Raw genomic sequence first — 13,635 nt, 5'->3', positions numbered from 1 at the left:
CCTCCCTACCTCTACACTACAGATCCATGATATCTTGAAGCTAAAGTGCTATTTGTAATACGAAACTACTCGCATCAGGGTAAATCCCTGAATGTTCCGACAGCCTTTTAAGTTCTATGGAGCAGTATTAACATGAAAAAGTTTAAGTAATGAAAAATGTCCACCTGTCAAAATCAAACTCAACCAATCAACCAGAGAACAGCTAAACCTGGAGGTACATATTTGATATTTTTTGAATTTGTTGTACTGATGCGGGATGAAGTAGGTTATTTAAGAAATATTCATTGAGCTTCACACAGGACCTTGGTTGTTGCTGTATTAAAAAATGATCAAAAGATTTGTAATTCTGGAATTTTCCCAGAAACATGTTTCTTGCTCGAAAATTAATGCGTAGCAGTTTATGGACGAAGGCTTTTTACAACCTGTTGCCTTGATTAAACCTTTGATATCAGATTGAGTTGTTTTCGAGAGGTGAAAAGTTTAAAACAGACAAGAAATCAAAACATTGACTTCTCTGAAGGCCATAATTTTTTTTGTGTTGAAAAAATTGAACGTAAGCGTATACACAATGGGCCCTTTCTCTCTTCATTGAAACCGATATCTCAGATTGGGGTAGTTTTTGAGAAAAAACAATCAAAAATTCAACTTTTCCATGGTCCGAGGGTCATAACTTTCTGTGTAAAAGAAAAGGTGCAGAAACACTTATGCAGGAGACCTTCCCACAACCCGTTCTACCAATTGAAACTGAAATCTGAGATTTGGGAGGTACTTTTCGAAAAAAGTCGAAGTTTGAGAAAACGGTCAAAAAACGAAAATTCGACTTTTTGGAGAGTCATAACTTTTTGTTTAGAAAAATTAGGCGTAATTTTTTATGCAGCGGAGCTTCCGACAATCCATTCTACTCATTGAAACTAAAACCTCAGTTTTGGGCGGGTAGTTTTCGAGAAACATCGAAAATTGGAAACGGTCGAAGATTCGAAACTTGATTTTTTGGAGGGTTATGATTTTTTCGTGTAAAGAAAAATAGGCGTAATCGTTTATGCAGCGGAGCTTTCCACAAACCATTCTAATCATTGAAACCAAAACCTCAGATTTGAGATGGTAGTTTCAAAACATGGTTAAAAAATCAAAAAATTGACTATTTTGAGGGCCATAACAATTTGTGTAAAAAAAGCGGCGTAGCCGCTTATGCAGGGGACCACAACCTGCTCTATCCATTGAAACCAAAATTTCAAATTCGAGTGGGTAGTTTTCGAGAAAAGACAAAAACATCCAAAAATTGAGGTCAAAACTTCCCACCACAGACCTTTTATACAGGCGTAATCGTTTATGCAGCGGAGCTTTCCACAAGCCATTCGAATCATTGAAACCAAAACCTCAGATTTGAGATGGTAGTTTCAAAACATGGTTAAAAAATCGAAAAATTGACTAATTTGAGGGCCATAACACTTTGTGTAAAAAAAGCGGCGTAGCCGCTTATGCAGGGGACCACAACCTGTTCTATCCATTGAACCCAAAATCTCAAATTCGAGTGGGTAGTTTTCGAGAAAAGACAAAAAAATCCAAAAATTGAGGTCAAAACTTCCCCCCACAGACCTTTTTCTAAGGCTGTAGAAAAAGGGATAAAATAAAAAGGGACTAGGGGAGTATACAAGCAAACTCGGGAGTGGCGGGACTCGCCGTTAGTACCACTTTTCCGAAATTCGGTGGAGTAGTTTTTCAGAAACGAAAATTTTCCAAAGCTTCGAAAAAACTGATCCCATGCATTGTCATACTACCTTTTTTTTATCAAAGAGGAATTTGTAATATAATAGTATGTGTAATATACTTAGCATTGGCTGTACTTAATAGCGGGTTATTGATCAAAATGAACACTTCTAAAATGAACACATTTTGCCGCAACAAAATTTGCGTTTTAGTTTGGAAAAAAGATAACTCATACTATAACACAAGCTATGCTTGTGTAATTAGAGAAATCTCAAGATTGCTGATTTGACAATTTTGCTCGGATGGACTCAAAACACTTGTCACCATGTTCTGAAGCTGTACTTATGTTTTTTAGCAACAAGAGTTGTCTACATGTTGGACTGCGCTGTTCAGGTAGAATCTACAGTTCCGCGAGCTATTGGTGCCTGGATGCTGAAAGAATTCAAAAGATGTTTTTAGGCAAAATTATAATCTACAAATACGACGAGGTAATTTAGTTGGAGAAATTATCTATTATTATTAATCATATCTGTCGCTCTACATTTTCCAATGTCTCCCCTCTCATTTTTTTTTAATTTTTATTTCAGCAGTATCTTGATTTTTTTTTGTACTCGAATTTAATTGGTTCAATAATATTAATACTTTTATCAAGCTTAAAATGAATAAAACTACTGCAACGCGTGGGAAGGAAACTCAATCAATGGATAAAAGGAGGAAGAGAAACGTAAACGTGAGTGAAACGTTATGACACTTGTAAATGTGTTGCGTTTGTATGATGTGTCTGTAGATCGGATCAGAGACATTAACTGTTTCTTTTTTTTCGTACACAACGTAGCATGCTGTGGGATCAAAGGAAAATTTTTTTCAAGGTTTCCGCCAAACTTTTTTTTTCCAATCACCTTATAATTGGCCTTCAAGAGCGGTCAGAACGTTCAGGGCTTCTCCTTGATATTCGAGCAGTGTTGTAGTCATCATAAACTGAATTACATGTTTACAACAACTAACTGGGGAGGGTTAACCCAATAAATATCTAGTGCCAAAGTGTCAGTTTGCCAAAATTGCTATATAATTTCCTTTTTATTCTCGTCTTAGATTGAATTATTTGATAAGGAATATAACTGAGAGTAACTCATCTCATTTTTTAATATCACTAAGAAACTGTTCGTTTTCAGTTTACAAAACTTCCATTCAATGTAAGCAAACGTACGACTTCAGCGGCAAAAGAGCCATATATTAGCGCGAGAAGGACTCAATAGACAATTTTACACGAGCAGCAATCAAGCCGAGGAATGCTCGCAATTTCGGCAATCTGATACATTTGATAATTTTGGCAAACTGACCTTTCGATAATTTGACAGGCCACTTTTTCAATGACTTGTTTTATACCACATTGAGCGTCAATTAAACCTAGATTAACCTGCTTATGTGCATTGACACCATCCCTAGCTCTGGCCAGTATCCCACCGCCCAAGCCCTGGCCAGTGGGGTTTAAAACTGAGCTGACGATTTCTTCCTGAAGGGGTAACAAAGACGCGTGCAATGCCTCATCCCCCAGTTCACATCCACTCAGGGGCATCATCCTTCCAGGCAAATCATCCACTATCTCCTTCTCTGATCTGAAACAGCAGAGAGCAGGATAAACCCAAACATCCCGCGTGTGGCGGCCGACTTAATTCTCGTGCTGTGAATAACAAAGTGGCATGGCAAACAGGGGCTGATTTAAGGGAGGGGGTTCAACCCCTCCCCTACAGGGATTCGACCCCCTACCGACCCAAAGGGTCCTCCCTTTGAACTAATTCGAGATATCTATTTTTGGCTGACTAACCCTAAAACTTTTCAGCTTTCAAACCCCTGGGCACCAATATACTAACGCCTTTTTGTAGCCTGTTTTTTTTTCTTCAAAATTTAGCCTGCGGCGCCAAAAATTTGGCAAAACAGGATCTTTTTAGTGCATTGGAACAGCTCGGAAAATCAATTTGGAAAATCAGGATGCGGAGAGTACGAATGATTGTAAAGCCAGTTAAATGTCACAAGAAGTTTTGAGTTTCGGCGTGAAAAGCTACTCTGGTTTGATTTTCGTCAATTAGCGCATAGCTAGATTCGGCAATTTCATTACCCAGAGTCTGACCGCTTTACTCAGCACATTCTTCTATGTTGGAGTATCATGAGTTTGATTGTGCGTTAGGGTCCCCTAGAACCAGTCTGTCGCCAGGTTCAAGTAGATCAGTAAGGGGTGCGGAGTAACAACAGGTGGGACAACTGGATCTGAGGGGATGTAAGCACTCCAAATTAGGCGTTAAGACGCACTGGATGTCACTGGGATACACATAGCCTTTACAAACCCGTCACTTGTAATGAGTTACTAGTTATTGTAATCCACCACTTTCTTTAATTATAACTTTGCGGTTAATAGTTTTAAGGTCGCCAAGAGAGGTGTTCCGACTTTCTTTCTTCGTCTTAGTTTTTTGAATGACGGTGATATGGAATCAATTTACCACTAAAAAAGCAGAAATTTCGGGCGTTTTCCCGGGTATTCCATTACAATTTTATTGCAGTGCTTACAAAGCCTTTGGCTGGATTTAGAGAATTTTCAGGTGAGTTGGTGGTAGTTGGTGTGATGGTTTAAAGTTAGGGATGAATGGAGTGGCAGTCTGGGTAGGGAGTGTTGGTCAGTCAAGTTCAAGATGTTAGGAGTTAGGCGACTCAGCGGGGGGATTTGGTTCCGGGGCGTGGTTATATTAACAGTATTATCTTTGCTTGGCTTAGATAGAAATTTCTACTATATCATCAAAAGCTACTTGACAGGGAGAGCCCAATCCGTGAGAACCGAAGATCATTTATCATCTCCTAAAAAAATAGAGTGATTGGTCGAGATATCTCGGTATTGAAAGTTTTGAGGTGAGGCATTTGGAAACCACCGTCAATCATATTTCCGTCTTTGAAACTAATTAATAGGTTACTCATAAACAATGTATTCGTTTTCTTTCTTTGTTTTATCACAGCCATTTAAGGCAAACATTCTAGCAGTCGCTTTCCAGACATAGCTGAGCTTTGATATTTTGGTTAGCTATAAGGCTGGTCTTCTGGTAATTGACAAAGCCACAATTCGGTAGGGCGGTTTGACGCAAACAAGGTTTAGTGATGGCCTTGTCCCGACCATCCTCGTTGAGTGAGAAGGATCCTTAGAATCAGGTCAGTTTTTACTTTGCAGTTCTACTTTGCAATTTGACAACACCTCAGTTCAGTCGGGCGGTTCAATGCCAACAATGTTCTCAGCAGGCGTTGATTCTTCGATTATTCTCTTAAAGTGGGAATGACCGTCGGATTCAGGGCGATTTTTTCCATCCTATTTTGTATAACTCACGGAAAACGTATAGGAGGCCAAATGTGTTATCATATTATTGACCTTTCGCCCTTGATTCAGTTTCAACATGAATCGAAAAAAAATAAGATGAAAGTTAGATTAAACTGACGAGGGACCAGCCTCCCAACTTAAAATGCAACAAAGCTTAAACGCTTTGTTTCTACTTAAAAAAGAAAAAAGAAAATTAGGAAACAAATTATAAAAAAAAATACTATACTGAAATATTCCTAAGTTTTAGATTTCTTTTCTAAAATCAGTTTACTTGCAAGCTTCTGCGCTACCTCAAACATTGGGAGGTGCTTTCTGAAGATTCGAGAGGTTATTCATTTTGAGAAGCGCGTTGTTTATCTAAAAATGATAAAGTGTATCTTAATTGAATCATGCGTTGGTTGTCATATTTAATTTATCAGCTCGCTGGATTTTTTGAAAACTCTTAATCTCGGCAGATATCTAAAACAAGGACAAAAAGAATAGAGCTAATGCATAAAGATTTCGAATTGAAAAAGATGTACTGGAACACTTACGTTGCTCCACCGGCTTCGCGGTATGAGAGATTCAGGCTGAATAACGCCACTAGCTTAAGCAATGAATGCATCGGATCAAGAAAAGCTTGATGTGCATGTTTCTTGAAAGTGTTTGAACTAAACATAGGATGTTGAGCAGCATACGTGATAATTGTTGTGATAAACTCTTATCACTCTTATCGTCATCGTTGGGACTCCCAACGATAACGATGAAACTACAAGTACAACACGAAGCAGATTACCGAGTCAAACGTTGAAATGGCCATGCGGGAAATGCGAACAGGAGTGTAGAGGAAAAACAGTAAATGTTCAGCTTGCAATATCTGGTTTCACCTTATGTGCCAACCTACCTACTGCTGTTCTCAACTATCTTGGGAAACGTGGTGTATTTTGGCACTGTGAAATCTGTATCGAAAAAAGCCCCTTTGAGAAACTGAGTCAACAGATTACTGGTATCAGCAAGATAGTGAATGAACTCAAGGAAGAACAAAGTGAAATGAAAATTCAACAAGAAAAAATTGTAGAGACCATTCCTGAAAGCAGAAAACAAGCAAATGTAGCGCCTCAACCTGCTATGAAGGACGATGGGAGAACCCAGTTTCAACTTCGTATTGATGGAGTTCCAGAAGCAATTGCAGACACAGAGGAGAAAAATAGCCGAGAAACAATCCTGAACCACGACAGCAGTGAAATTCTGAAAATATTCGAGTACATGGAAGAAAGACCAGGAATAAACGACATACAGAGGCTTGGAAAATTCAAAAAGGATCAGAAACAAGAAGTCGGAAATAAGCAAGGACAATTATATCCAGCAAGAGATTGACAACAGTTGCTTATCCTCATCCCTTCAAGCATCATGTTCCTTAGTTGAGGTTACCACTAGTAATGTATCTGTATTTATGTGTTGTCTCTACAACCCACCAAGTAATAGTGCCTACCGTCTGACTAACAGTGAGATACAGAGTCTTCTACAACTGCTAATACAGCAGGGTCCAAACGTCATGCTGGTCGGTGATTTCAATTTACCGACAATAAACTGGACCACACATTCCAGCAACGACGAGTATGAGCAAAATTTCCTCGAGACTTTAGATACTTACAATTTGGTTCAAATGGTGGATTTTAAAACAACGAGAACAAATATGCTCGAACTATGTCTAGTAACGAATGACAACATTATCAACACAGTGTGCCAAGACATTTCTTTACCTCCAGATTACATATCTAGTGATCACAATCCGATATCCATAGAGCTTGTAGATAAAATAGAGAACAATTGTGACACCAAGATGAAATTGAGCTAGTGTCACTGTGACTATGAACAACTTAACTCTCTCATAGACAAGAACCAGTTCAACCCCAAGTGCTATAGCAACATTAATGTAGGGACTGATGAATGTTATTACTGGCTGTTCAGTTTGATTAGCAAATGCACACCAATACGCACGGCTCACAGGACAGACCTATCCTCATGGATAAAACCCTCAACATCCCATTTGATGAAGAAACTCGAGACACTAAGACGCAAGGAGAACCCAAGTCCGCACAAGTTGGAATCCTTGAAAGCAAAACGTGAAACGATGCAAGAGCAAGACCAAGCTGATTATGAAAGCCGAATATTTCAGGGCAGGGACACAAGTCGTATATTCAAGTATTTCAAAAGCCTACGACGAAGCAAGTTATCTCCCATTTTGACCTGGAAAGAAAGACTAGAAACTTCAAAAGAAGGTTGAGACGAACTTCTCTGTGAATACTTTGCTTCGATTACTGAAACGAACCATGACTACAGTGTAAATGAAGACCCGCATACACATGGCGATCTTAGCCTGATCATATCAGCAGATGAAATATCAAACGAACTCAGTGTACTGGACCCATCTAAGAGTCGAGGTGAAGATGAGCTGCCAGCCTCAGTAATGAAATAAACAGCAAACAAGTTGAAGACATCTCTATTCAATATTTTAAAAAATATATAAAAAAACTGACCCAAGTGCCTGGCAGATGTAAACATGGAATTATCATACCAATATACAGAGGAGGAAAGAAATCAGATGTTGGAAACTATCGACCAGTAACTTTGCTAAACACACCTAACAAAATTTTTGAACGTATAATCTACAAGAGGCTCATGGAGGATATTAATCACCACTGCAGCTCTACACAATATGGTTTTATGAAGAGAAGATCCACTATTTTACAGTTATTGAAGAGTATAACTATGATATATGATGCCGCTGCTGAAGAATCTCTCCTACTTCTTTTCGATTTCTCCCAGGCATTCGACAAGATCAACCATGGAATAATGCTAAAGTAATTATCTTTGCTTGGCTTAGATAGAAATTTCTACTATATCATCAAAAGCTACTTGACAGGGAGAACCCAATCCGTGAGAATCGAAGATCATTTATCAGCTCATAGAATAGTCCAAACAGGCGTACCTCAGGGCTCAGTCTTGGGCCCCTTATTTTTCCTCTTGTACATCAATGACCTACCTTCTATCATCTACCGCCCTCATGTTTGCTGATCACTTGAAGTTATTTTTCAGAGGAACGACGAATAGTCTCGATCAATTACAACAAAATTTGATAAACTTAGAGTTATGGAACACTCAAAATCATCTGCTTTTCAATGCTAAAAAATGCAACATGCTTGTATTCAATTTTCAGATTCCACCGTTTCTTAAATTCATGGGTAACGTTTTGAGTGATATAAACAGTGTGAAAGATTTGGGTTTAACTCTGAACAAAGCATTGAAATGGTCAGAGCATATAAACAACAAATTGTCAAAATGTCACAAGGTTTACCATACCAAATGTTTAAACGCAATACTTCTTCTATTCTAGTAACTACATCGAAGCTTCAGTTTTATAAAGCAGTGTTTGTTCCAACAAAACTATATGGAGCTGAGTGCTGGTCTCCGAGTAGGTCAGATATTACTGAGATGGAGAAGATGAACAAGAAACTACTCAAATGGATTGTTCCGTATGCGATATGTTACAAAGATGCTATGATCCCCCTGAACGTGTTACCATTACCATATTTTCAAGTCATGAAGGAGCTTTTACTTTTATCAAACATCGTTGAGAACAAATTCGACGTGAATTTTTCTGAAAATTATCAAAGAGTAAGTAGCCGTCGTGGGCACTTGCGCTTCTCTCTACCGAAAGTACAGTTATTGAAGAGTATAACTATGATATACGATGCCGCTGCTGAAGAATCTCTCCTACTGCTTTTCGATTTCTCCAAGGCATTCGACAAGATCAACCATGCTAAAGAAACTATCTTTGCTTGGCTTATATAGAAATTTCTACTATATCATCAAAAGCTACTTGACAGGGAGATCCCATTCCGTGAGAATCGAAGATAATTTATCAGCTACTAGAATAGTTCAAACAGGCGTACCTCAGGGCTCAGTCTTGGGCCCCTTATTTTTCCTCCTGTACATCAATGACCTACCTTCTATCATCTACTCATCGACCGCCCTCATGTTTGCTGATGACTTGAAGTTGATTTTCAGAGGAACGACGAATAGTCTCGATCAATTACAACAAATTTTGATAAACTTAGAGTTATGGAACACTCAAAATCATCTGCTTTTCAATGCTAAAAAATGCAACATGCTTGTATTCAATTTTCAGATTCCACCTTCTCTTAAATTCATGGGTAACGTTTTGAGTGATATAAACAGTGTGAAAGACTTGTGATTAACTCTGAACAAAGCATTGAAGTGGCCAGAGCATATAAACAACAAATTGTCAAAATGTCACAAGGTTTACCAAATGGTTAAACGCAATACTTCTTCTAGTCTGGTAACTACATCGAAGCTTCAGTTTTATAAAGCAGTGTTTGTTCCAACAATACTATATGGAGCTGAGTGCTGGTCTCCGAGTAGGTCAGATATTACTGAGATGGAGAAGATGAACAAGAAACTACTCAAATGGATTGTTCCGTATGCGATATGTTACAAAGATGCTATGATCCGCCTGAAAGTGTCACCATTACCATATTTTCAAGTCATGAAGGAGCTTTTACTTTTATCAAACATCGTTGAGAACAAATTCGACGTGAATTTTTCTGAAAATTATCAAAGAGTAAGTAGCCGTCGTGGGCACTTGCGCTTCTCTCTACCGAAAGTACAGTTATTGAAGAGTATAACTATGATATACGATGCCGCTGCTGAAGAATCTCTCCTACTGCTTTTCGATTTCTCCAAGGCATTCGACAAGATCAACCATGCTAAAGAAACTATCTTTGCTTGGCTTATATAGAAATTTCTACTATATCATCAAAAGCTACTTGACAGGGAGATCCCATTCCGGGAGAATCGAAGATAATTTATCAGCTACTAGAATAGTTCAAACAGGCGTACCTCAGGGCTCAGTCTTGGGCCCCTTATTTTTCCTCCTGTACATCAATGACCTACCTTCTATCATCTACTCATCGACCGCCCTCATGTTTGCTGATGACTTGAAGTTGATTTTCAGAGGAACGACGAATAGTCTCGATCAATTACAACAAATTTTGATAAACTTAGAGTTATGGAACACTCAAAATCATCTGCTTTTCAATGCTAAAAAATGCAACATGCTTGTATTCAATTTTCAGATTCCACCTTCTCTTAAATTCATGGGTAACGTTTTGAGTGATATAAACAGTGTGAAAGACTTGTGATTAACTCTGAACAAAGCATTGAAGTCGCCAGAGCATATAAACAACAAATTGTCAAAATGTCACAAGGTTTACCAAATGTTTAAACGCAATACTTCTTCTATGCTGGTAACTACATCGAAGCTTCAGTTATATAAAGCAGTGTTTGTTCCAACAATACTATATGGAGCTGAGTGCTGGTCTCCGAGTAGGTCAGATATTACTGAGATGCAGAAGATGAACAAGAAACTACTCAAATGGATTGTTCCGTATGCGATATGTTACAAAGATGCTATGATCCGCCTGAACGTGTTACCATTACCATATTTTTAAGTCATGAAGGAGCTTTTACTTTTATCAAACATCGTTGAGAACAAATTCGACGTGAATTTTTCTGAAAATTATCAAAGAGTAAGTAGTCGTCGTGTGCGCTTGCGCTTCTCTCTACCGAAAGTACAGTTATTGAAGAGTATAACTATGATATATGATGCCGCTGCTGAAGAATCTCTCCTCATTCTTTAGCATGAAGAATTCTTCATGCTAAAGAAATTATCTTTGCTTGGCTTAGATAGAAATATCTACTATATCATCAAAAGCTACTTGACAGGGAGAACCCAATCCGTGAGAATCGAAGATCATTTATCAGCTCCTAAAAAAATAGAGTGATTGGTCGAGATATCTCGGTATTGAAAGCTTTTAGAGGTTAGGCATTTGGAAACCACCGTCAATCATATTTCCGTCTTTGAAACTAATTAATAGGTTACTCATAAACAATGGATTCGTTTTCTTTCTTTGTTTTATCACAGCCATTTAAGGCAAACATTCTAGCAGTCCCTTTCCAGACATAGCTGAGCTTTGATTTTTTGGTTAGTTATAAGGCTGGTCTTTTGGTAATTGACAAAGCCACAATTCGGTAGGGTGGTTTGACGCAAACAAGGTTCAGTGATGGCTTTGTCACGACCATCCTCGTTGAGTGAGAAGGATCTTTAGAATCAGGTCAGTTTTTACTTTGCAGTTGTACTTTGCAATTTGACAACACCTCAGTTCAGTTGGGCGGTTGAATGCCAACAATGTTCTCAGCAGGCGTTGATGCTTCGACCATTCTCTTAAAGTGGGAATGACCGTCGGAATCAGGGCGATTTTTTCCATCCAATTTTGTATAACTCACGGAAAAAGTATGGGAGGCCAAATGTGTTATAATATCATCAACCTTTCGCCCTTGATTCAGTTTCAACATGAATCGAAAAAAATAAGATGACACTTTCAGATTCCACCTTTTCTTAAATTCATGGGTAACGTTTTGAGTGATATAAACAGTGTGAAAGACTTGGGATTAACTCTGAACAAAGCATTGAAGTGGTCAGAGCATATAAACAACAAATTGTCAAAATGTCACAAGGTTTACCAAATGTTTAAACGCAATACTTCTTCTATGCTGGTAACTACATCGAAGCTTCAGTTATATAAAGCAGTGTTTGTTCCAACAATACTATATGGAGCTGAGTGCTGGTCTCCGAGTAGGTCAGATATTACTGAGATGCAGAAGATGAACAAGAAACTACTCAAATGGATTGTTCCGTATGCGATATGTTACAAAGATGCTATGATCCGCCTGAACGTGTTACCATTACCATATTTTTAAGTCATGAAGGAGCTTTTACTTTTATCAAACATCGTTGAGAACAAATTCGACGTGAATTTTTCTGAAAATTATCAAAGAGTAAGTAGTCGTCGTGTGCGCTTGCGCTTCTCTCTACCGAAAGTACAGTTATTGAAGAGTATAACTATGATATATGATGCCGCTGCTGAAGAATCTCTCCTCATTCTTTAGCATGAAGAATTCTTCATGCTAAAGAAATTATCTTTGCTTGGCTTAGATAGAAATATCTACTATATCATCAAAAGCTACTTGACAGGGAGAACCCAATCCGTGAGAATCGAAGATCATTTATCAGCTCCTAAAAAAATAGAGTGATTGGTCGAGATATCTCGGTATTGAAAGCTTTTAGAGGTTAGGCATTTGGAAACCACCGTCAATCATATTTCCGTCTTTGAAACTAATTAATAGGTTACTCATAAACAATGGATTCGTTTTCTTTCTTTGTTTTATCACAGCCATTTAAGGCAAACATTCTAGCAGTCCCTTTCCAGACATAGCTGAGCTTTGATTTTTTGGTTAGTTATAAGGCTGGTCTTTTGGTAATTGACAAAGCCACAATTCGGTAGGGTGGTTTGACGCAAACAAGGTTCAGTGATGGCTTTGTCACGACCATCCTCGTTGAGTGAGAAGGATCTTTAGAATCAGGTCAGTTTTTACTTTGCAGTTGTACTTTGCAATTTGACAACACCTCAGTTCAGTTGGGCGGTTGAATGCCAACAATGTTCTCAGCAGGCGTTGATGCTTCGACCATTCTCTTAAAGTGGGAATGACCGTCGGAATCAGGGCGATTTTTTCCATCCAATTTTGTATAACTCACGGAAAAAGTATGGGAGGCCAAATGTGTTATAATATCATCAACCTTTCGCCCTTGATTCAGTTTCAACATGAATCGAAAAAAATAAGATGACACTTTCAGATTCCACCTTTTCTTAAATTCATGGGTAACGTTTTGAGTGATATAAACAGTGTGAAAGACTTGGGATTAACTCTGAACAAAGCATTGAAGTGGTCAGAGCATATAAACAACAAATTGTCAAAATGTCACAAGTTTTACCAAATGTTTAAACGCAAAACTTCTTCTAGTCTGCTAACTACATCGAAGCATCAGTTATATAAAGCAGTGTTTGTTCCAACAATACTATATGGAGCTGAGTGCTGGTCTCCGAGTAGGTCAGATATTAATGAGATGGAGAAGATGAACAAGAAACTACTCAAATGGATTGTTCCGTATGCGATATGTTACAAAGATGCTATGATCCGCCTGAACGTTTTACCATTACCATATTTTCAAGTCATGAAGGAGCTTTTACTTTTATCAAACATCGTTGAGAACAAATTCGACGTGAATTTTTCTGAAAATTATCAAAGAGTAAGTAGTCGTCGTGGGTTCTTGCGCTTCTCTCTACCGAAAGTACAGTTATTGAGGAGTACAACTATGATATATGATGCCGCTACTGAAGAACCTCTCATCATTTCTTTAGCATGAAGAATTCTTCATGCTAAAGAAATTATCTTTGCTTGGCTTAGATAGAAATTTCTACTATATCATCAAAAGCTACTTGACAGGGAGAGCCCAATCCGTGAGAATCGAAGATCATTTATCATCTCCTAAAAAAATAGAGTGATTGGTCGAGATATCTCAGTATTGAAAGTTTTGAGGTGAGGCATTTGGAAACCACCGTCAATCATATTTCCGTCTTTGAAACTAATTAATAGGTTACTCATAAACAATG

At 38.2% G+C, this 13,635-nt stretch overlaps 1 protein-coding gene across 1 annotated transcript in view; it reads right to left on the bottom strand.

Moving 5' to 3' along the window:
• LOC134838602 (uncharacterized) overlaps window positions 1-13,635 on the bottom strand; it is a 155,492-nt gene that overhangs the window by 27,716 nt on the left and 114,141 nt on the right. Inside the window, exon 11 of the mRNA XM_063854109.1 lies at window positions 3,125-3,323. Coding sequence (XP_063710179.1) covers window positions 3,125-3,323 — 199 coding nt within the window. The remainder of the gene's footprint in view (window positions 1-3,124; window positions 3,324-13,635) is intronic.

The sequence above is a fragment of the Symsagittifera roscoffensis genome, chromosome 1 (genome assembly GCF_963678635.1).
Source record: "Symsagittifera roscoffensis chromosome 1, txSymRosc1.1, whole genome shotgun sequence".
Lineage (NCBI taxonomy): Eukaryota > Metazoa > Xenacoelomorpha > Acoela > Convolutidae > Symsagittifera > Symsagittifera roscoffensis.
Note: the sequence above shows the minus strand (reverse complement) of the source record. Positions and strands in the feature narration are given on the sequence as shown.